This window comes from Pantherophis guttatus, chromosome 14, assembly GCF_059756535.1.
Source record: "Pantherophis guttatus breed Tessera chromosome 14, ASM5975653v1, whole genome shotgun sequence".
Lineage (NCBI taxonomy): Eukaryota > Metazoa > Chordata > Lepidosauria > Squamata > Colubridae > Pantherophis > Pantherophis guttatus.
The window spans coordinates 20,611,607-20,633,555 of NC_142076.1; the positions used below are offsets into that span (position 1 = coordinate 20,611,607).

The 21,949-nt window shown below is 47.1% G+C and overlaps 1 protein-coding gene across 4 annotated transcripts in view; it reads left to right on the forward strand.

Annotated features, from left to right (window-relative positions):
• MAD1L1 (mitotic arrest deficient 1 like 1) overlaps window positions 1-21,949 on the forward strand; it is a 350,909-nt gene that overhangs the window by 159,332 nt on the left and 169,628 nt on the right. For all 4 annotated transcript variants that reach the window (XM_087878667.1, XM_087878664.1, XM_087878666.1 and 1 more), the window contains exons 14-15: window positions 8,524-8,612; window positions 16,662-16,752. In XM_087878667.1, the coding sequence (XP_087734793.1) occupies window positions 8,524-8,612; window positions 16,662-16,752 (180 nt within the window). The remainder of the gene's footprint in view (window positions 1-8,523; window positions 8,613-16,661; window positions 16,753-21,949) is intronic.

Here is a 21,949-nt window from a genome sequence, read left to right on the forward strand (position 1 = left end):
AAGAGATTAGAGAATAGAATAGGAATAGAATAGAATAGAGTAAAGAGAAGAGAAGAGAAAAGAAAAGAGAGTAGAGGATAGGATAGGATAGGATAGGATAGGATAGGATAGGATAGGAAGTTGGAAGGGACCTTGGAGGTCTTCTAGTCCAACCCCCTACTTAGGTAGGAAACCCTGTACCATCGTTGATAACAAATAGTTGGTACCAAAATGGCTCATATCAAACTGTTGGGCTTAGAGAGAAAAACGAGGGGGGGGGAAACTCTTCCAAGGTTATTAGTTACAAGTGTTTAATATTTATGCACATTTCCGCCTGGGAGATTCCCTCGTTTTCATTATTCCTTGAGTAGCACAGGGTGCGATCCTTCCTAGTAAAGGATGGGCTAATTTGCATTTTTCCGGTCCTGGGACAAGAAAAAAAAGTAAAATCTGGACCATCCATCTTTTGGAGAAGAGCAAAAAAAAAAAAAAAAGCCTGTTGTGATTGCAGTGGGCGTATGAGCTGGGCTAAGCCTTCTGCTAGCCAAGATAATAATGAACAAGCCAAATACAGCTTCAGTTCTTGCCAGACCTTTGGCAAGAAGGTACTGGGAAAAAAAATAAAAAATAAAATAAACAGCAGCCACTAAATCACAGCCAAAGCTGCTCTAGCATAAATCTCTGTCCATTCGTCCTGCAAGGCAACCTTAACGTTGGTTCCAATTAATGGACGGTTTAAGTAAAAGGAAGGCCGGCATTAAAACTAATTTACAATTTCTTCCCTATCCTAGTACAGGCAGTACTTACGATCAGTGGTGGGTTGCTACTGGTTCGGCCCGGTTCGGCAGCAAACTGGTAGCGGAGGATGGCTCCACCCACTCGCCCGGATGTCTCTGCGCATGCACAGAAATTTATGTTTCATGCAGAAAAGCATTGCGCGTGAGCGCGGCCGCGCCCACGAGTGAACCGATACCAATGGGATTTGAAACCCACTTCTGCTTACGACCCCAACATTTATGTCGCTAAGTGAGACATTTGTGAAGTGAGCTTTGCCCCGTTTCACGGCCTTTCTCGCCACCGTTGTTAAGTGAATCAGCGCAGTTGTTAAGTTAGTCACCCGGCGGCCAAGTGAATCTGGCTTCCCCACCGATTTCGCTCACCAGAAGGTCTCAAAAGGGGATCGATCACGTGACACCCCACCCCCACCCCTGTCCCCCGGGATACCGCCACTGTCGTAAATGCGAGTCAGCTGCCAAGCATCCTGATGGAAATCGCGCGACGTGAGGCTGCCGAGGTCGTTTAAGTGAAAAAAATGGTCGTAAGTCACTTTTTTCCAGTCCCGTTGTAACTTCAAACGGTCACTAAGTGAATGGTCACTACATCCAGCAAAATGGCACAAATCTTGGAGGGGGGGAGCGGAAACAAATTAGATTTTATTTTGCAGTGTTGGAGGAAGATTTAGAGCTGCACAGCAGCACTCCCGCACCGGTGAGAAGAGGATTGTTAAATATTTATCGCGTCCGAGAACTCACCGTTAATATATATATACATATATTGTCTGAGTTAGAGACTTGGATCAAAGTAGCGCAGTTGCTGACTTCAGCTGATCTCAGCCCTAGTGTGGATTTTTAGTAAGGTTTCTTCCCCCCTCTTCCTTCCTAGTGCAATTTTTCAAGTTAATACCAAATGTCACTCTATTTCGTTTCCAAATATAATCTCTAGAAGAGAACATTTCCCCCCCCCCTTCCTTATTTTCAATCTCGGAAGTTAATGGATGAATTTATATTCCTTTCTCCCACTTGGGCCCCTAAATTAAGAGCCGTAATTATGAGAGGCCGCTCGGTGGAAAGGAACAGATGAACAGAGTTTGGAAGGGACCTTGTAGGTCATCTAGTCCAACCCCACCCCCACCACCCCCGGCCCAAGCAGGAGACCTTACACCTTACACCAGATGATCAGGGGACTGGAGGATAAAACATACGATGAACAGTTGCAGGAACTGGGTATGTCTAGTTTAATGAAAAGAAGGACTAGGGGAGACATGAGAGAAATTTTCCAATATCTCAGGGGCTGCCTCAAAGAAGAGGGAGTCAAGCTATTCTCCAAAGCACCTGAAGGCAGGACAATGGATGGAAACTAATCAAGGAGAGAAGCAACTTAGAACTAAGGAGGAATTTCCTGACAGTGAGAACAATTAATCAGTGGAACTACTTGCCACCAGAAGTTGTGAATGCTCCAACTCTGGAAGTTTTTAAGAAGATGTTGGATAACCCTTTGTCTGAAGTGCTGTAGAGTTTCCTGCCTAAGCAGGGGGTTGGACTAGAAGACCTCCAAGGTCCCTTCCAACTCTTGTTATTCTATTCTATTCTATTTCTGACAAATGGCAGTCCAAGCTCTTCTTGAAAGCCTCCAGGGTTGAGTCCATGTAATAAATAGAGTCCTAAGGGAAGACGGATAGTCCCCCTGATGGCAGATGCTGCCCCCTTACTGCCCCCCCATTCCTTTTGCTCTCCCCAAAGACAAACACACACACACACACACACACACACACACACACACACACACACACACACGAAGCTGTTTTTGGGGTTCCCATTAACGGCCTTTGCTCGCTCAATGGACCGGGAGGGGGGGGAGAAGCTTTCCGCTTGTCATGGGAGCCGTAAAAATGGCTCAGGTTTTGCAAAGAACTCACCTCCGACTACCGCAGGGCTCCCTCCCTTGACTGTCGGGGTGTCCAGAGAAGGGGCTAGCATCCCCCTGGTCACATGATCAGAATTCAGACGCTCATATTCATGACGGTCGCAGCATCCCCGTGGTCACGCGATGCCCGTTTTGCGACCTTCTGGACAAGCAAAGCCCAATTCACTTAACAACCGTGTTCCTAACTTAACCACGGTGGCAAGAAAGGTGCTACAATGGAGCTAAAGTTCACACAACCGATGTCTCGCGTAGCGGCGGACATTTTGGGCTCGGCTGCGGTCTCAAGTCGAGGGCTACCGGTAGCCTCCGATCCCCGATTTCTGCTGCCGTGGCGTCACGCCGCAAAACCATCGAACCAACTTTGCCTTTGGGAACCGAATTCGCAGCTCCCCGGGAAAATTCTTCCAGCTGTCCGACAGCTCTCCTAAATCTCAACCGCGCCTGTAGGCCATTGTTTGTTCAACAGAGGGAGGTACCTAACACATCGCCACGCCGTGAAGGAAGGTGCGAATTGTCACTCCCTCTATCGTCACCGCAAGCGAGGCGGTGTTGTCACGCAGTTGCTTGCGCCAGCTTCGTAAACCCCCTTCGGCTTCCCTCCCTGCCATCCAGGCGCAATTGCAGGGCCCCCGGCGATCTATTACGAACCCCCCCACATGCCTCTTTCTCCAGAGGGAAACGGTGGGCAATTTATCTGCCGGTGTCAAGAGGACAGGTGGCAGCCGGGCACTCGGCCTTGAGTCCGCTTATCCCATGATAAATAGGCTGTTTACTGGGGCTCGTTCTTGGGAGCCGCGCAGACCAGCTCCGAACTATAATAATAACAAACCTCGTTGCAACCTTCGGCTGCAAAGCAAAGGCGTGGGGCGTGATAAATGGCTTCGTGTGGGAACATTGGGGTGAAATTGAAAATCTCCTGCTAGGCTGCCTGGTTTCCCCCCTCGGATACCCCGTTCCCTGGAATTATCTTCAGCGCCGGCTTGAACCGAGCCATCTACAATGGGTTGAGCTGAAAAAAGTAAGAAGGAAACAAAAAAAAACCCCTGAGAAACCCAGTAATCATAAAATTGAGGACTGCATTTCTCGCTGTGATCACCTCACCGGCCAACCGGTATGAATTATGGGGTCTTTTTTTTCTTTCTTTCTTTCTTCCTTCCTTCTTTTCTTTCAACGATATGAGAATGCAGGTGAGGGCAGTTTTAGGAGGCAGTTTTCAATCCCTTTTGAGGTGCTCTTTGAAGAATTTCTGGACCTTCTTACAGATCGTGGCCCATCACTCCATGATGCTTTCAGATTGGAACCACAGAGCGGAGATGAATGGAGGGGCTTGGGAAGGGGCTAACTCAGGGTGTCCAACCTTGGCAGACTTTAAGACTTGTGGACTTCAACTCCCAGAATTCCCCAGCCAGCCATGCTGGGGGGAACCATGTTCTATAATTCTTCAAAGAGATTCTTTAAAATATATATATATTATACATTTTTCTATATAATACATCACTTTTTCCATTTTACAATGACAACAATCTCTTTCCATGTCTTTCCTTCTCCTTCCCTCCCTTCCCTTCTCCCCTCCACTTCTCTCTCCTTCCCTCTCTCCTTCTCCTCTCCCCTCCCTACTTTCCTCTCCTTCCCTCTCCTCCTTTTTCCTCTCCTTCTCTCCCCTCTCCTCTTCTCCACTTCCCTCTCCTTCCCTTTCTCCTACTCCTCCCCTCCCCTCCCCTTCCTTCTCTCCTTTCCCCTCTCTGCTTCCCTCTTCTTCTGTCTCCTTCCTTCTCCTCTCCCCTCCCTCCTTCCCTCTCCTCCCTTTTCCTCTCCTTCTCTCCCCTCTCCCCTCTCCTCTTCTCCACTTCCCTCTCCTTCCCTTTCTCCTACCCCTCCCCTCCCCTTCCCTCTTTCCTTTCCCCTCTCCCCTCCCTACTTTCCTCTCCTTCCCTCTCCTCCCTTTTCCTCTCCTTCTCTCCCCTCTCCTCTCTCCTCTTCTCCACTTCCCTCTCCTTCCCTTTCTCCTACCCCTCCCCTCCCCTTCCCTCTTTCCTTTCCCCTCTCCCCTCCCTACTTTCCTCTCCTTCCCTCTCCTCCCTTTTCCTCTCCTTCTCTCCCCTCTCCTCTCTCCTCTTCTCCACTTCCCTCTCCTTCCCTTTCTCCTACTCCTCCCCTCCCCTTCCCTCTCTCCTTTCCCCTCTCCCCTCCCTACTTTCCTCTCCTTCCCTCTCCTCCCTTTTCCTCTCCTTCTCTCCCCTCCTCTCCTCCCCTCCCCTCCACTTTCCTCTCTCCCTTCATCTATCCACTTCTCGTTCCTTCCATCCTTTTCTTTCAAAGAGATTCTTAAAAGAGGATTGTTCCCACACCTTAAGATAGGAGAATCATGAAGAGAGTGGGCTATGTCTCTCCCAGTAGGGCTGATATCAAGAAAGGCCGATTTCTCATGGCTTGCCAGCTTCATCAGTCTTGCTGATAGAATCACAAATAAAAAATGGAGAAGGATGGTCCTTCAGAAGACCTGCTCCCAACCCTTGCTCCTTTTCTCCTGTTCCTGTGCTCTGTGAGATCCAGGTTGGACATCTGTACTCCCAGGCTCCATACAGTTGGTGGTGGGTCCTCCATTTCAGTGGAACCTCCCCACCGAAATCCAGCTCCAAATTTGGCCACAAGACATCATTTAAGGTTCAGAATGGTAATTTTAAACAACTGCGGCTGCCATTCTTCCCTGGTTTGTCACTACTGTCTTGACCCTTTGTGCTGCTTGAGGGTCTTCATCCAAGAAGGTGGGTGGGCAATAAAATGGTGTGTGGGACCGCGGTGGCTCAGCATTTAAAGACGCTGAGCTTGCCAGATAGGTTCGAAACCCGAGCTCGACACAATGGAGGGAGCTCCCGTTCCTGGCTGCAGGTCCCACCTACTTAGCGGTTTGAAAGCATGCAAATGCGAGTAGATAAATAGGTACCACTTCGGTGAGAAGGTAACTGTGTTCCATGCACCTTGGCATGTAGCCATGCTGGCCACATGACCACAGAAGTGTCTTTCGACAACGACGGCTCCCTTGGCCAAGAAACGGAGATGACCATCGTGCCCTAGAGTCGGATGTGACTGGACATGGGAAACCTTTAATCTTAGCAAAACTTTGTCCCTTTCTGGTTGAGTTGGCAAAATCAATCATCCGCAGTGTCATTTCTCCTCTGCATGATGGGTTCTACATACTTAGATAGCCCATCTTGGCTAACCTTCCTCTGTTCCTGTAGTTCCATTTCCAACTAGTTGCTAATCCAAGCGTGGTTCCTTGGTGGTCGGCCAGCTCCCATTTCCTACCTGCTCTGTCCATGGAGTCAAATACACACATATATTACCTCTAGCGCTGAAGCCATCCTCCCTGCCTTTGGGCCTCATCCTGCAGAGTGGAATTAAGATGCTGCCAGAGCCTCCCATCGTCTTTCTCGAAGGATATTGTATGCTAATGCTTTATTTCCCCTGGGGCCTTAGGCCACAGACTTCAGGATGTGTGTTCTTGGCTTTGCATCTCTAATTGAGGCACGTTGTTTGTTGTTTTTCCACTTGTGGAGAAAGCTCTGCCTTGTGACCCGGGCTTTTTTGTTCTTATTTCAAGAAATCGAAAACTAGAGAAGACTAGTTTTGCAGGATCCAATCTCCAGTCGGTCAACGGGACCAGAGCAGAGGTGAAATGCTCCCGGATCGGACCGGATCACTCGATCCGGTAGCGATTTTTCCCTGTGGTTCGGCAATCCGGTAGCGATCACCGCCCGGGTGTTTTAACCAGGAAGTAATGTTTTTTTACCTTCTGCACATGCATGTGACTCGTGTGCTTCCGAACCGGTAAGGAAGGTAAATAGATTTCACCCCTGGACCAGAGGTTTTGCCTTCCGAGCTTTCGGACTCATGCTGGAGCCCGTCCATCCTCGGGGAACTTCTCTCTGGCAGACTCTGTTTTGGGCTCGTCTTTGTGTGGCATTTATACACAAAAGCATGTGGCTTTTTAGTTGTTGATTGGGGTGTTGATGGTTGGCTAGTAAGCTGTTGGCTGTTGACATGCATTCAAATTTTGCATCTACTAAAGATTGTTGGACGAACAGGCACAAAAATAGCCAGGGAAGCACAAGCAAATGACAGCCAACAATATATTGGGGTGTGGATCCATGCCTATTAAGTCGTTGGCTGTTGTTTCCTTGTGCTGCCAAGCTCTCGCCTCCTAAGTATTTGGTAAGCTGGGGGGGTAAATCAGCACTCCTGTTGGCTGACTAGGGCAGGGGTCTGCAACCTTAAACACTCAAAGAGCCAATTGGACCCGTTTCCCACAGAAAAGAAAACACCGGGAGCCACAAAACCTGACTATTTCTTGAGCGGCCACAAAACTAGCATATGTAGTTCAATTAAACGTTCTGTTTTCTTCTGAAACTTTTCTTTTCTTGGATTTATCCATGGTTGGCCTACCGGGGGTTGAAAACCCAACAATCTTAGTAGCTGCAAAATTGAACGTATGTCCTTATCTGTTGCAATGCGAGGCTACTAATGACAAAAAAGACCTAATTTTTGTCAAGGTTGGGTGGAATGAGAAGACCGATTGGAGGTGGAGTGTGACATCGAAGGAATTTCGTGAACTTTTAATAGGAATGACCCAAAGTTTGATGTAAAATCTGCCTAGGCACTATCAGAATTTATTTCAATCAGAATTTATTTAAGACGTGTGGAGGCAAAAGACCTCTTCTAAAAATCATTCCAAGAGAGAGACACACTTAATCCTTCAGTAAGGAACAGCTGAAACTCTATTATCTTCTCCAAATGTGTCTTCCACGGTTGATGATTCATTGAAAAGCACGGAAATCTGTGCCTTGCATCTCACATTACAATCCAAAGGTAAGTCAGATAAAACAGCTTGGCGGATTCCCACAGGTGTCTGACAAAACCCAGAGCAGTATCAAAATAGCATCATGTGAATCATAACATCATCAGGACAAATAGCATCTGACACACATTAGAAGATGGTTTGCTCCCCCCTTTCGACTCTCCCCAGACACCCACAAGTATTCTACTCACACCTAAAGCAGGAGCCTCTTTATTTTGGAGCCGTACACTCTGGAATCTTGCCCTCCCTTTGAAGTTTCCTGAATTGTTTTAATGAGGTTGCTCTTTGCTGTTGAACGTTCGTCTCTAAAGGAATAAGTGTGATTCCTGAAAGTGACAGTGAAGAAAGCTTTGGTCCTCTGGACCTCTTAATTTCATTCGGTGATTTCATATAATTTATCTGTTATGGTATGGGCTAAGCATAAGTTTAGACCAAGAAGTCATTCCTCTAATTTTCAAGGTCCCAACTTAGTAATAGAGATTCAGGAAGGTCTATCAGCCTGTTATGGAGCCTTAATAATAGGGTTTATTGGTTGCTTTTGTCCCAAAGGTGCTTTTCCAAGAGGCAACTGGACTTTCTGGTTTTTCTTTGAAGACATTTCGCTTCTCGGATGAGAATGATAAGCAAAATGTCTTCGAAGAAAAACCAGAAAGTCCTCTTGAAAAAGCATCTTTGGGACAACCATGACCTGGATGACGGAGAATCTCCATAGACATTGATTATTTTTATTTAGCAGGAGGTATCAACCCAGCTGCAATAGCCCAGCGTGATTAGTAAACCAAAACATGATGGCTTGTTCAACGAATGATGGGCAATATCAATCCCATAATATGAGTTTGCAGTCTGTTTCACTTTAAACCATGCGACCGACCATCACATTGTCTTCATCTCATACTTCAATGGGTATGGAAGGCTTATTTGTGTCTCAATGTCTGGTGACCACACCAAACAAAGCTAACTTCCCACCTGTTCTCTTTATTTTGTAGCTGGAGGTAGAACTTCAGATGCTGAAGAGACAAGCGTCCACCGTAGAGCCCAGCAACTTCCTCGCCAAAGAAGAGCTGGATACCCTGAGGTGAATGTCTTCCCTTCTACTCGTAGTGATAGAGCTGAGAAGAAAGAGATGGAGTCAAGTCTCTTCCAACTCCATAACTGCTCCTAGAAGAACTTCTGTCCCAACCTGGGGATCAGTATAACATCAGTATATCATAATCAGATACTGATTATGATTACAATAACGATGATAACCAACATTCAGGGTCTTGGTAACTTTCCCCACTGCTGTGATGTTAATAGACAAAAAACACACGTTGAAGGACATCAGTAATGCGTGGTGAACTTTCAGACAAATGCCACGGGATCCCGCCCAGGATAACGCCCCTCCGCCCCAAACTAGGAAGGATCCCAGACCAGGATTAATGACTTTGGAAGCCAGAGAGAGAGAGAGAGAGAGAGAGAGAGAGCACAAGCGCACTATTCAGTAGAGATAGTAGACATCGGTGTTTATAAGTTTGTAGTTGCATCTATGGTATACTCCATGACTTTTCTCTGAGAAGTTTCCTTCTTGCAGTTAAGCAGAAAAGCACATGTGGACGGTGCATTGTTTGTTCTGTAGGGCTGTATACAGAATTTCTAACAAGAACTCACAGTCTCTTTCTCTCTCACAAATACACACAAAGGCACACATGTACAGATAACAAAATAGAGAGAGAGAGAGAGAGAGAGGGAGGGAGAGGTCTTACCGAATCCATAAGCATTCTTTGTCTTTTCAAGTTCTGGCATCCACTAATTAGATGAACTCGGATGCCACTTATAGATGATGGATTACTTTTCCAATTTATGGCGTGCCAAGCTGACAGGTAGATTGCCTCTTGAAATAAAATCATCCGGCTTTCATTTTGAGAGTGAGTAGGGCGGGGACCCTTCTGAAGCAGCAGGGAGTTCGGTGAAAATGTATACAATTTGCACTGCTGACATTTTAAACTTTGCAATCGTGGCGGGAATCTGTAGCTCGGGTGCAGGATGAGGGTGAAGGTTTCGTTCTCCGAGCTCGTGGGTTGATTTCCTCCCCTGATGTAACCTCCCCATCACAAAACCCATCACAAGACACACCCACACCTGGCCCAGGGGTGGGGCTGCTGGGGGTTCGCAGGGGTTCGGGAGAACCTCTAGCTAAGATTCTGTGCAGTTTGGAGAACCCACAAATCCTAATCCTGGCTGGCCCCTCCCGCCCCACCCCTCCCCTCCCAGGAGTCCCCACTGGTAAGTGAAGGGTGCGCACGGAGGCTCAGGGAGGGCGAAAAACGGGCCTACCGGAAGTTCAGGAAGGATGCAAATGGGCCCATTTCAGGCCTCCAGAGGGCCTCTGGAACCTGCGGAGGGCGTTTTCGCCCTCCCAGAGGTTCAAAGAAAGCCCCCAGAGCCCGGGGAGAGCAAAAACACCCCACCCACCACCGCCACCACCGCCATGGTACAGGAAGCCAACTAGGCCATGGCCACCATGGCCATGCCCGCCCAGCAACTGGGCAGAGAACCCCTTGCTAAAATTTTTGAAGCCCACCCCTGACCCATCAAAAGACCCTACTGGCCACACGAAGCCAATAGAATAGGAATAGGGATAGGATAGGATAGGATAGAATAGAATAGAATAGAATAGAATAGAATAGAATAGAATAGAATAGAATAGAATAGAATAGAATAGATTTTTTTATTGGCTGAGTGTAATTGGACACAAGGAATTTGTCTTGGTGCATATGCTCTCAGTGTACATAAAAAGAAAAGATACAAGAAAAGATATAAGGAGAAAAAAACCCACACTGACATCCCCTAAACTCCGTTAAAGATATTACCCAGCCTGGTAAAGAAACATCTGGAAACCAACCCACAAAGCTCAGAGAACGAACCTGCACCCTCATTTTAAATTTTCACAGCAGGTTGGGCTTGTTGCATCTTGCTCAAGGCAGTTCATATGTGGGGTGGTCTCTCTTCTGCCCCACCACCACAGCAGCAGCCCCGTGTCTGTTTGAGTCGGGAGAGACCTGGTTGTCCAGAGTCACTTGGTGAGGTCTCTGGTTATCAAGAAACTTGAACCCGGTATCAGACGCAAAGGAGCGGGACGGTACATTCAGTTGCAATTTACAAGGACCTACTGCTCAGCCTATGCTCAAGAATCTAATCAACTAAAGTTCAAATTTGAATCAGTGCCAGATACGAGTCAACAGAATTCAAGGGGTTGCTTGTGGCAACGCAAGGACTCCAGGCTTCTGACATGTTTAACTCCGCCCTCCAGCTTTGCCTGCCTTTCTACACTTGGGTTCCCACAGTGCAAATCAGTGGTTGCTCCCCCCGGTTCGGACCGGTTCTATAGAACTGGTAGTAAAACCGGTGGGAGGCTCCGCCCACCAACCCCGAAGCGTCATCCGAACGCTTCTGCGCATGTGCAAAAGCTTCTGCGCTTGCGCAGGAGAGCACGTGCGCGGCCCCGTTGCGAACCGGTAGTAAAGGTAGGTAGTACTTACCCCTGGTGCAAATCCAACCATTTACATCTCCTACTAGCAGATGTTCTCCAAGCTACTCCATATTCCTAAAGCGGGAAATGGCTTTTCTCTCCCAACAGGGAAAGAAAAGAGATTTTGTAAATTCTCACCCGTTCAGTACTCAAATAGTTATCTCCGGCTGATGTTTCACACAGTTTACATTCATGGCAAAGGTAGTTGATTGATGATTTAAAGGCAATTCATCGCTCATCGACCATCTGACATGCTTTGTGCTTCCGTTCTGTAAGGCCTGAAGAGGAATTAAAATGCACTTATACAAAATACATTTGTGTTTTTGGCATCACGCGTGACATCTCGGTGTGCAAGCACTGGGGAGACATGGACCCCCCTGCATCTTCCCCACCCACCCATTCCCGTCTGCAAAATCCCCATTCCCTGCCCACTCCCAGGGGAAGGATATTGCAAAATCTCCATTCCCACCCCACTCCAGGGGAAGGATACTGCAAAATCTCCATTCCCTCCCCACTCCTGATGGAAGGATACTGCAAAATCCCCATTCCCACCCCACTCCAGGGGAAGGATACTGCAAAATCTCCATTCCCTCCCCACTCCTGATGGAAGGATACTGCAAAATCCCCATTCCCACCCCACTCCAGGGGAAGGATACTGCAAAATCTCCCTTCCGTCCCCACTCCTGGTGGAAGGATACTGCAAAATCCCCATTCCCACCCCACTCCAGGGGAAGGATACTGCAAAATCCCCATTCCCTCCCCACTCCTGATGGAAGGATACTGCAAAATCCCCATTCCCTCCCCACTCCAGGGGAAGGATTTTGCAAAATCGCCATTCCCTTCCCACTCCTGGTGGAAGGATACTGCAAAATCTCCATTCCCTCCCCACTCCTGATGGAAGGATACTGCAAAATCCCCATTCCCACCCCACTCCAGGGGAAGGATACTGCAAAATCCCCATTCCCTCCCCACTCCTGATGGAAGGATACTGCAAAATCTCCATTCCCACCCCACTCCAGGGGAAGGATACTGCAAAATCCCCATTCCCTCCCCACTCCTGGGGGAAGGATCAGACAGAGGTGGTATTTGCCGGTTCTCCCAACTTCTCAAAATTTCCGCTACCGGTTCTCCAGAACCTGTCAGAACCTGCTGGATTTCACCCCTGGTAGACTTCAAATTCCAAAACTCCTCAGCCAGCATGCTTTGCTTAAATTTTCCAGCAAGCGTAAAACGTCAAAACTGGCCATGAAAATGTTCCTATATGGTTGCATCCAAGCCAGCTTGTTCTTCCAACTAAACCCAGAATCCAGATTCTCCCCCCTCTGGCTTGTGGGGTCCCAAGCAATAGACAGTTGAAGCCAAATATTCTTTTCCACGGTCTGAAGTTGCTCCTTCCTTAATTACTGGACGAGGCTGGAGATCAACCTCTTGCCATGATGATCTTCCTCCCGTCAAGGAGACGTGGTTTCCAGGGTGCTTAGGAAAATTAATATTGTCTCGCCTTCCAAGATTAGTGGGGGATTCTGCAGGATACCTTTGGAGCTCCGCCCACCTCCCAGACCCATTGTGAGTAGACATCAATTCAACCTCTCCCAATAATTGAAGTGCACCAGCTGTTACCAGCAGACATAACAGAGCTTAGGACCATCTATAGTTCGCCCATTTCATCTTCCATCCATGGTTCCACCAGAGACTCATTCTGATGAAAAGTAGGACGAAAGAGGATGCACAGGTAGAAATTGCTGTTGGGAAAGTGGAGGGAGGAGTCAAGCAAGGGCCTAGCTTGGAGTCTTTGCGCAGCCGCAAAAGGAATAAGTTTGATTCTCCTCCAAGATCCATGAATCCGTATCTCAGAGGTCAGCAACCTGTGGCTCTGGAGCCACATGTGGCTCTTTCACCCCTCTGCTGCGGCTCCCTGTCGCTCAAAATATGCGTCACAACCACCAATGTGCGACACCCGCCGGCACGCGATTTATTGAGCTTTTCAACCCCTGGTAGGCCAACTATGGATAAATCCTAAGAAAAGAAATGGCCAGTTTTTTTAAAAAAAATTTAAAACCCTTATTTCTACATAATAAAAAATGCTTTCAAAAGGCTCTGACGATCCCAGCTGAGTTGCCTGATAGTCAGAGGCTTTTTTTTCTTTTAAATGCCTCTGACGATCAGGCAACTCAGCTTAGATCGTCAGGTATCGTCTTGGATCGTCAGCTTGGATCGTGAAACTCAGCATTTATGCCTCTGACGATCCAAGCTGAGTTGCCTGATCAACAGAGGCTTTTTTTCTTTTAAATGACTCTGCCGATCCAAGCTGAGTTGCCTGATTGGCAGAGGCTTTTTTTCTTTTAAATGCCTCTGACGATCCAAGCTGAGTTGCCTGATTGGCAGAGGCTTTTTTTCTTTTAAATGCCTCTGACGATCCAAGCTGAGTTGCCTGATTGGCAGAGGCTTTTTTTCTTTTAAATGACTCTGCCGATCCAAACTGAGTTGCCTGATCTTCAGAGGCTTTTTTTCTTTTAAATGCCTCTGACGATCCAAGCTGAGTTGCCTGATTGGCAGAGGCTTTTTTTCTTTTAAATGCCTCTGACGATCCAAGCTGAGTTGCCTGATTGGCAGAGGCTTTTTTTTCTTTTAAATGACTCTGCCGATCCAAACTGAGTTGCCTGATCTTCAGAGGCTTTTTTTCTTTTAAATGCCTCTGACGATCCAAGCTGAGTTGCCTGATTGGCAGAGGCTTTTTTTTCTTTTAAATGACTCTGCCGATCCAAACTGAGTTGCCTGATCTTCAGAGGCTTTTTTTCTTTTAAATGACTCTGACGATCCAAGCTGAGTTGCCTGATCTTCAGAGGCTTTTTTTCTTTTAAATGACTCTGACGATCCAAGCTGAGTTGCCTGATTGGCAGAGGCTTTTTTAAAAAGCCTTTGCCGATCAGGCAACTCAGCTTGGATCGTCAGAGGCATTTAAAAGAAAAAAAAAGAAGCCTCTGATGATCGCGCGGCTCAGCTGGGCATGGGGGGGGGAGGCAGGGATTTTTGCTACCGGTTCTCCGAACCACCCGCCTCCATCGCTACCGGATCGGTGGATCCGGACCAAACCGGGAGCATTTCACCCCTGGTCGAACCTTTAACTGCCTATGTCCATGAACATTGGGTGGTTAAAATCACACACACACACACAGAGAAACACACATAGATATGCACAACTCGCCCCCTGGAGAATTCAGGCATCCAGGTTAATTTCCACCTTCACTCACCCACCCCCCAAAATTTGTATTCACATCCTATGCACGAGAGGCTGTATTTTTTTAAAAACAAAAAAAAATACATATCTTTTGTTTTCTGTTTCTTTTAATGTGGAAAGTAAATTATCTCCAGGAAGCTTAAAAGACTTTTATCTCCATCTCTGCCCACCCGACACCCGCCCCCCCCCACTCCTCCTCCCAATCCCGCTTCGGAGAACAAAAGGCCTCTTTTCATCAGAGTTTTTTTTTTTAATAGCGGTTATACGTTGAAAATTCTCTTTTTCGACATTATTACTTCTGAGGAAACAACACAAAGTAATATTAACACTGCCAGTCCTTCACCTACACCTGGCCTCCCATAAATCACGTTAGCCCATTCGGTGATCTCCGTAGCCGGGGGCCGCTTCGGGACTCTGATAGCGTAACAGGTTGTTTCACCCAGGAGGATAAAAAGCGTTCTGTTGGGTTTTTTTAAATTTAATTTTATTTGCGGGGAGTTAAAGGAACATTTTGAACCGGAATAAATGAAAACACTCCCCCCCACCCCCCAGCAGCGACTCGATGTCAGCTATGGATTTGGAAAATGGATGGTTTTGACTAAGAATAGAGCAGAGCTCTGGAAGAGACCTTGGAGGTCTTCTAGTCCAGCCCCCTGCTCGAACATTTCGGTCCAGTCACTTCTTGAAAACCTCCAGTGATGAAGCACCCGCAACTTCTGGTGGCAAGCAGTTCCACTGGTGAATTGTCCTCACTGTTAGGAAGTTTCTCCTTAGTTCCAAGGTTGCTTCTCTCCTTGGTTAGTTTCCATCCATTGTTTCTTGTGCTGCCGCCTGGTGCTTTGGAGCAGTGGTGAAATGTAAAATTGGTTACTTACCGGTTCTGTGGGCGTGGCTTGGTGGTGGGATGGGGTAATGAGACTGGGTGGGCGTGGCCAACTTTTTTTTTTCTTCTACTTTTAAAAACATTTTTTCCTACAACCTTAAGAGGTTGCAGAAAAAAAAATGCTTTTAAAAGCCTCTGATGATCAGGCAACTCAGCTGGGATCGTCAGAGGCTTTTAAAGGCATTTTTTTCTGCAACCTCTTCGGCCTAAGAGGTTGTAGAAAAAAATGCTTTTAAAAGCCTCTGACGATCCCAGCTGAGCCGCACGATCATCAGAGGCTTTTTTTTTTTTTTTTTACTTTTAAAAGCATTTTTTCGGCCGAAGAGGTTGTAGAAAAGATGCTTTTAAAAGCCTCTGACGATCCCAGCTGAGCCGCACGATCATCAGAGGCTTTTTTTTTTTTTTTTTTTACTTTTAAAAGCATTTTTTCGGCCGAAGAGGTTGTAGAAAAAATGCTTTTAAAAGTAAAAAAAAAAAAAGCCTCTGATGATCGCGCGGCTCAGCTGGGCATTGGGGGTGGGGCAGGGATTTTTGCTACCGGTTCTCCGAACCACCCACCGCCATCGCTACCGGATCGGGTGATCCGGTCCAAACCAGGAGCATTTCACACGTGCTTTGGAGAATAGGTTGACCCCCTCTTCTTTGTGGCAGCCCCTCAAATATTGGAACACTGCTATGACGTCTCCCCCAGTCCTTCTTTTCTCTAGACTGGCCAAACCCAATTCTTGCAACCGTTCTTTGTATATTTTCGTCTCCTGGTTGCTCTTCTCTGCGCTTTTTCCAAAGTCTCAACATCTCTTTTGTAATTTGTGGTGACCAAAACTGGATGCAGCATTCCAAGTGTGGCCTTACTAAGGTTTTATGAAGTAGTACTGATACTTCATGTGATTTTCATTTTATGCCTATTTATACAACCGAGAATTATATTAGCTTTTTTGGCTGCTGCGGAGCTGATCAGAAAGCCACGTCCTTGTCCTGGTTTCTGAGCCCCGTTTAATGGCCCTCGTTTTGAGTCTTAAGTTTCTCCCTCTTGATGTTCTTCAGAGCTCCAGAAAAGCATCATCGGAGAGTCACCTGTGGCTCCTCACCGGTGGATCCTGGGAACCGAGTAAAGCCAGTGCCATTAAATGTAGATTAGATTGGACTTCACCCTCATCCCGTAGGGCCGTTCCTGTGTTTTCATAATTAAACCTTCATTAGCTTAATTAGCCCTCTTGAGGTTCAGAGGAGGCACATCATTGCGGCAACGTGACACAGCTGCATAAATCAACTCGTGAGCACAGGTAACTTGAGTTTTCAGGAGGATTCAGCTTGAGGGTCACACTCAACTTCTGGAAAGCCGGCTTAATCCCACTTGGATGGATTTAACCTCCCCCGGGAGGTTAAAATGAGCATCCTGACTCCAAGTATACCACAATATGTAAATTCGTAAGGATGCAAAAAAACAAACAAACATTAAGGCCCATCAAGATAATGTTGAATCTTTCACTTCCAGGTTAAAGATTGAGGAACTGGAAACTGAGCGAAACCGGTTAGAAGAGGAGAATAGATCCCTGGAAGCAAAGCTGGAACAAGCCACGCTTCAGGTAATGTCTTAGGATGCTTGATTTGACAAGAGAGACCGAGAGATTTTGCCCATATTTTATGCTCTTTTTGGAGGGGTTCCTTCTGAGATTAATTTCAAGAAGCCGAGTCTTATCTGATGCTATTGGTTTTTCTTTGTTTGTTTTTAATTACAAGAATTTACCGGGCATCTCTTAGTAAATTGAATGTTCCAAAGATTCTTGAATATTTTCTGTTTTTTGTATAAATGGACCCCTTTGTGTCCCAATGTCCGTAACTTGTTTCTAATGTCTAAAGTAGAGTTGAATTGCTTGAGGGCCTATGAGCAGCATCCCATAATTTTTTCCACGATCTGCCTTTGACGGGCCATGAAGCCTTCATCGTGGGGTGAGTTGGTTTCTGGTTTAGGTTTTAAAAAGTGGAATTGTGGGTTGCTGCGTCTAAGAAAATTTGCTCTGTCTGTCTGTCTGTCTGGGGATGATCACACAACACACTTTGTAAGTGACAAAGGACGTTGTAAGGCAGATAAAAAGCAAATGGCTGTGTTTGCATAATTGACAAGGTTTGGTTAGCTTTAATCTTGGTTAGGTGGTGTGTTTTTGGTGGCCTAATATCTTATATGAACTCAGACCAATTAGTTTATGACTCCATGTTCTTTGCAAACCCAGAATGCGGGTTGATGCAGTATCCAAGTTAAGCTTGATGGGTGAACCCAAATTTGGAGCACAGAAACCACACGCATCTTCCGCCTCGGAAACAGTGAAGGACCAGCCCGCGGTGCCTCTGCCAGCAAAAACGGGCTCCCGAGCTCCATTTTCGGCTGCAATGGCCTCTTGCAACCCTCTACGCACAACCGTCCCGAGCTCCGTTTTCACTGGCAGAGGGTTGCAGGAGGCCGCCGGAGCTCCGGAGCCCATTTTCATTGGCAGTGAGCTCGGGCCACCACAGGCGATACCCTGACACAAGTGATGTTGAGCTGGCCACGCCCAACTTGGCCACACCCACCCTCCCGCCCCAAGGTCAAACACAACCCTGATGCGGCCCTCAATGAAATCGAGTTTGACACCGCTGGACCTAGTCCTGTTTTTATATCCGGAAAAACCAGGATAGTTTTCACTCTCACCCATTAGAACTGACTTCCATGTCATCCCAGTAGTTTACAGAACAAATGCTGATTATCCACCATCTTTTTGCGCTGCCTACAGTCTCGCGTGTCGGGATTCGGAGGTGGCCTGAGGTCCCACGAAAGGGCTTTCTGTTCTGGCTTTGTCGCTGCTTGTCCTTGTTTTGTTTTTATCAAGTTTTTATTATTATTATTTTAAATGTATACATATCATTGTGTGTGAATGGCGCGATGTTTGAGTGTCATACCTTTCCCTACATATAAACATATTCCTAATTATTACGTTCCGTTTTCCTTATGCCATATTATTTACTCCTACCTTTTACACAAAATTTTAATTTCCATATAAATATTAACTAGAATGCAATAACGTCTAAACCGTTTAGCATCCGTATTATCTTCTGTTATAATTTCAATAGCATAACCCTCAAGAAAAGGAAAAAAAAAACCAAAATTGCCCTTGTTTTCTTTTCTCCTGTACCCCATATTTCACCCATTTTTACAACAACCCCTCTCCTTTCCTCTTCTTTCTCCTCCCTCTCTTCTCTCCTCCCCTCTCCTTCTCTCTCCTTCCCTCCCTCCTTCCTTCCCCTCTCCTTCCCTTTCTCCTTCTCTCCTTCTCCTGTCCCCTCTCTATTTCCCCCCTCTCTCTTCTCCACTTCTATCTCCTTCCCTTTCTACTGACAAGAGCTGCTTTTCTTTGTTGAGAGTCTCGTCTCGTCTTCCAGAAGACCTTTGATAATCTTGTCCGTGCTGGTCGCCCCAGCAGCCATCCGCACGCAGCGATTCCCGTCTCTGCTCCGAGCGGAACTTTTATCTCAGGTCTGCTGGAGTTAAACGGACATCCTCCGATTTGTCTGTTCTGGATGAGCGGCTGTATATATTCCTTCTTGGCCAAGTGTAATTTGGTAAACCTCCATATATTGTTTTCCGGGCTAAGAAATCCTTCAACCATTAAACCTCTTTTTGTGAAGATGGATACCCTGCTGTTGATTGTGCCTTTTGGCCTTTATCTCCCCTGGTCTTCTCTGTTTTCTTTTACGTAGCTCAAACAATACAATTTTTTTGTATTGGGCGTTGTAAATGGTGGAAACGCCTAAGTCAGTGGTGGCAAACCTATGTCACGCGTGCCGGGGGTGCCACTCAGAGCCCTCTCTGTGTGGGCACGTGTGCCGTCGCCGCAGTCCAGCTCCATCGTGTTTCTCTCACAGGGGCGGGAGAGAGAGGGAAGGAGGGAGGGAGAGAAAGAGAGAGAGAGAAAGAGGGAGAGGGAAGGAGGGAGGGAGGGAAAGAGAGAGAAAGAGAGAGAGGGAAGGAGGGAGGGAGGGAAAGAGAGAGAGAAAGAGAGAGAGGGCGGGAGGGAAAGAGAGAAATGATATTACAAAAGTTTTTCTTTTTTATTGTTGCTAAACGTAATATTTCAAAAGCAGGAAAAAATACGAAGGGGCATAAAAGTGCATTTATCACGTTTTTCTTACAACAATTAGCTGAACTCTGCCTCGTTTATCATTATTTTAGGTAGTAAAACCTCATTATTCAGATTAAATTGCCGTGTTTGCGATAAGTAAGTGAGTTTTGGGTTGCAGTTTGGGCACTCGGTCTCTAAAAGGTTCGCCATCGCTGATTTAAGTTTTACTCCTCTTAAGTTTTTCTATCGACTACGGACTGCTGAGCTCGGTTTCCAGAACTGTGAGTCCATATCTTCCTTTCACGAACAAAACGTTATTTCCCATTTTTGTTCGGTGTGATTTATTTCCAAAATCTGTCTCTGTAGTAGAGGATGAGTGCTTGTAAGTCAAGGGCACCATGTGAAAGTGTTTTGCTAAGCATAACTCATAACTATGAGTCACGGTGGCGCAGTGGTCAGAGTGCAGTACTGCAGGCTATTCCTGCTGACTGCCGGCTGCCTGTAATTTGGCAGTTCGAATCTCGCCAGATTCAAGATTGACTCAGTCTTCCATCCTTCCGAGGTGGATAAAATGAGGAGCCATATTGTTGGGGGCAAGTAGCTGACTCTGAAAACCGCTTAGGTCTAAGGGTTATTGCTATTAAGAGCTTTGGTGGTGCAGTGGTTAGAATGCAGTATTGCAGCCTAACTCATTTCTCACTGTCAGGAGTTCAATCCTGACTGGCTCCAGGTTGACTCAGCCTTCCATCCTTCTGAGGTCAGTAAAACGAGGACCCAGATTGTTGGGGGGCAATTGCTGCCTCTGTAAATTGCTTAGAGAGGGCTGTAAAGCACTGTAAAGCGGTATATAAGTCTAAGTGCTATTGCTATTGCCATAACTCCTCCTTAATCCACCAGGCCGACAAGGGAGGTCACGATTATTCCCATTTTGCAGGTGGGGATCTCAGTCTGAGAAGACAAGTGACTTGTCCACAGTCAACTGGTGGATCTGTTGGCCAAGCTGGAGTTTGAACTCTGTTCTTCAGGCGCAGAAGCAACTCCTTTCCTCCAATCCCTTTGGAGACAGAACGGACGCTCGCCGCTCACAATGATGGCGTCACAAAGGGACAACCCTACCCTGGGGACACACCCGCTATGACTCCGCTTCTTTTAACTCTTTGGAAGGAGACCATCGGAGGGCCATTTCCATAATTCCATTTGAGCAAGCTTGCACTTCAAGATATGTCTTATTATTGCTCAAAACACTTGGACATCTCCATTTCAGTCCGTAGTTGACTTGATAGCACAACACCTCAAAGTGTTGCCAACGTACATCTTAAGGACATGAACGTTGTGGAGCTACTGGCTGGAGAACATCATATAGTTGGAGGACGGTGTGGAGCTTGGGGGGCCAGAGTGTTGTGTTGTGTTGTGGGAGTCTTTCTATCTACCCCCCACCGTATTAAATAAAAGGTCTGTGAAGGTCCCATCAAGCAGTAGACTTTGTTAAGATCAGGGTGCCAGAAGCTTATATAATGGAACAGATGTTTGCTTTTCATGGGGAAGAGAATGAAGGGGGATGAACACAAACGCACGTACAAAACTCACAAGTGATCACGCTTACTCTTTCTGTCCTATGTAACTACTGCTTTTCAGACTGAGAACCCAAGTCTGCTTTGCATTAAATCCAACCTCGTTCTGCTCAGAGGGGTCTTGTCTCTCTTCCTTCTCCCCAGATGTGGCAGACGTAGAGTCCAAGGACTGAAAGGGGATCTCAGAGTTCTTCCAGTCCAACCCCACCCCTGCTCAAGGCACGAGACCTTATACCAGTGGTGAAATCCACATGTTTTTACTACTGATTCTGTGGGCGTGGCGTGGCTTGGTGGGCGTGGCTTGGTGGGCGTAGCAAGGGAAGGATACTGCAAAATCTCCATTCCCTCCCACTCCAGGGGAAGGATACTGCAAAATCTCCATTCCCAACCCACTCCAGGGGAAGGATACTGCAAAATCCCCATTCCCAACCCACTCCAGGGGGAGGATACTGCAAAATCTCCATTCCCTCCCCACTGCAGGGGAAGGATACCGCAAAATCTCCATTCCCTCCCCATTGCAGGGGAAGGATACCACAAAATCTCCATTCCCTCCCCACTCCAGGGGAAGGATACCACAAAATCTCCATTCCCTCCCCACTCCAGGGGAAGGATACCGCAAAATCCTCATTCCCTCCCCACTCCAGGGGAAGGATACTGCAAAATCTCCATTCCCTCCCCACTCTAGGGGGAGGATACTGCAAAATCTCCATTCCCTCCCCACTGCAGGGGAAGGATACCGCAAAATCTCCATTCCCTCCCCACTGCAGGGGAAGGATACCGCAAAATCTCCATTCCCAACCCACTCCAGGGGAAGGATACCACAAAATCTCCATTCCCTCCCCACTCCAGGGGAAGGATACCGCAAAATCCTCATTCCCTCCCCACTCCAGGGGAAGGATACTGCAAAATCTCCATTCCCTCCCCACTCCAGGGGAAGGATACTGCAAAATCCCCATTCCCAACCCACTCCAGGGGGAGGATACTGCAAAATCTCCATTCCCTCCCCACTGCAGGGGAAGGATACCGCAAAATCTCCATTCCCTCCCCACTGCAGGGGAAGGATACCGCAAAATCTCCATTCCCTCCCCGCTCCAGGGGGAAGGATATTGCAAAATCTC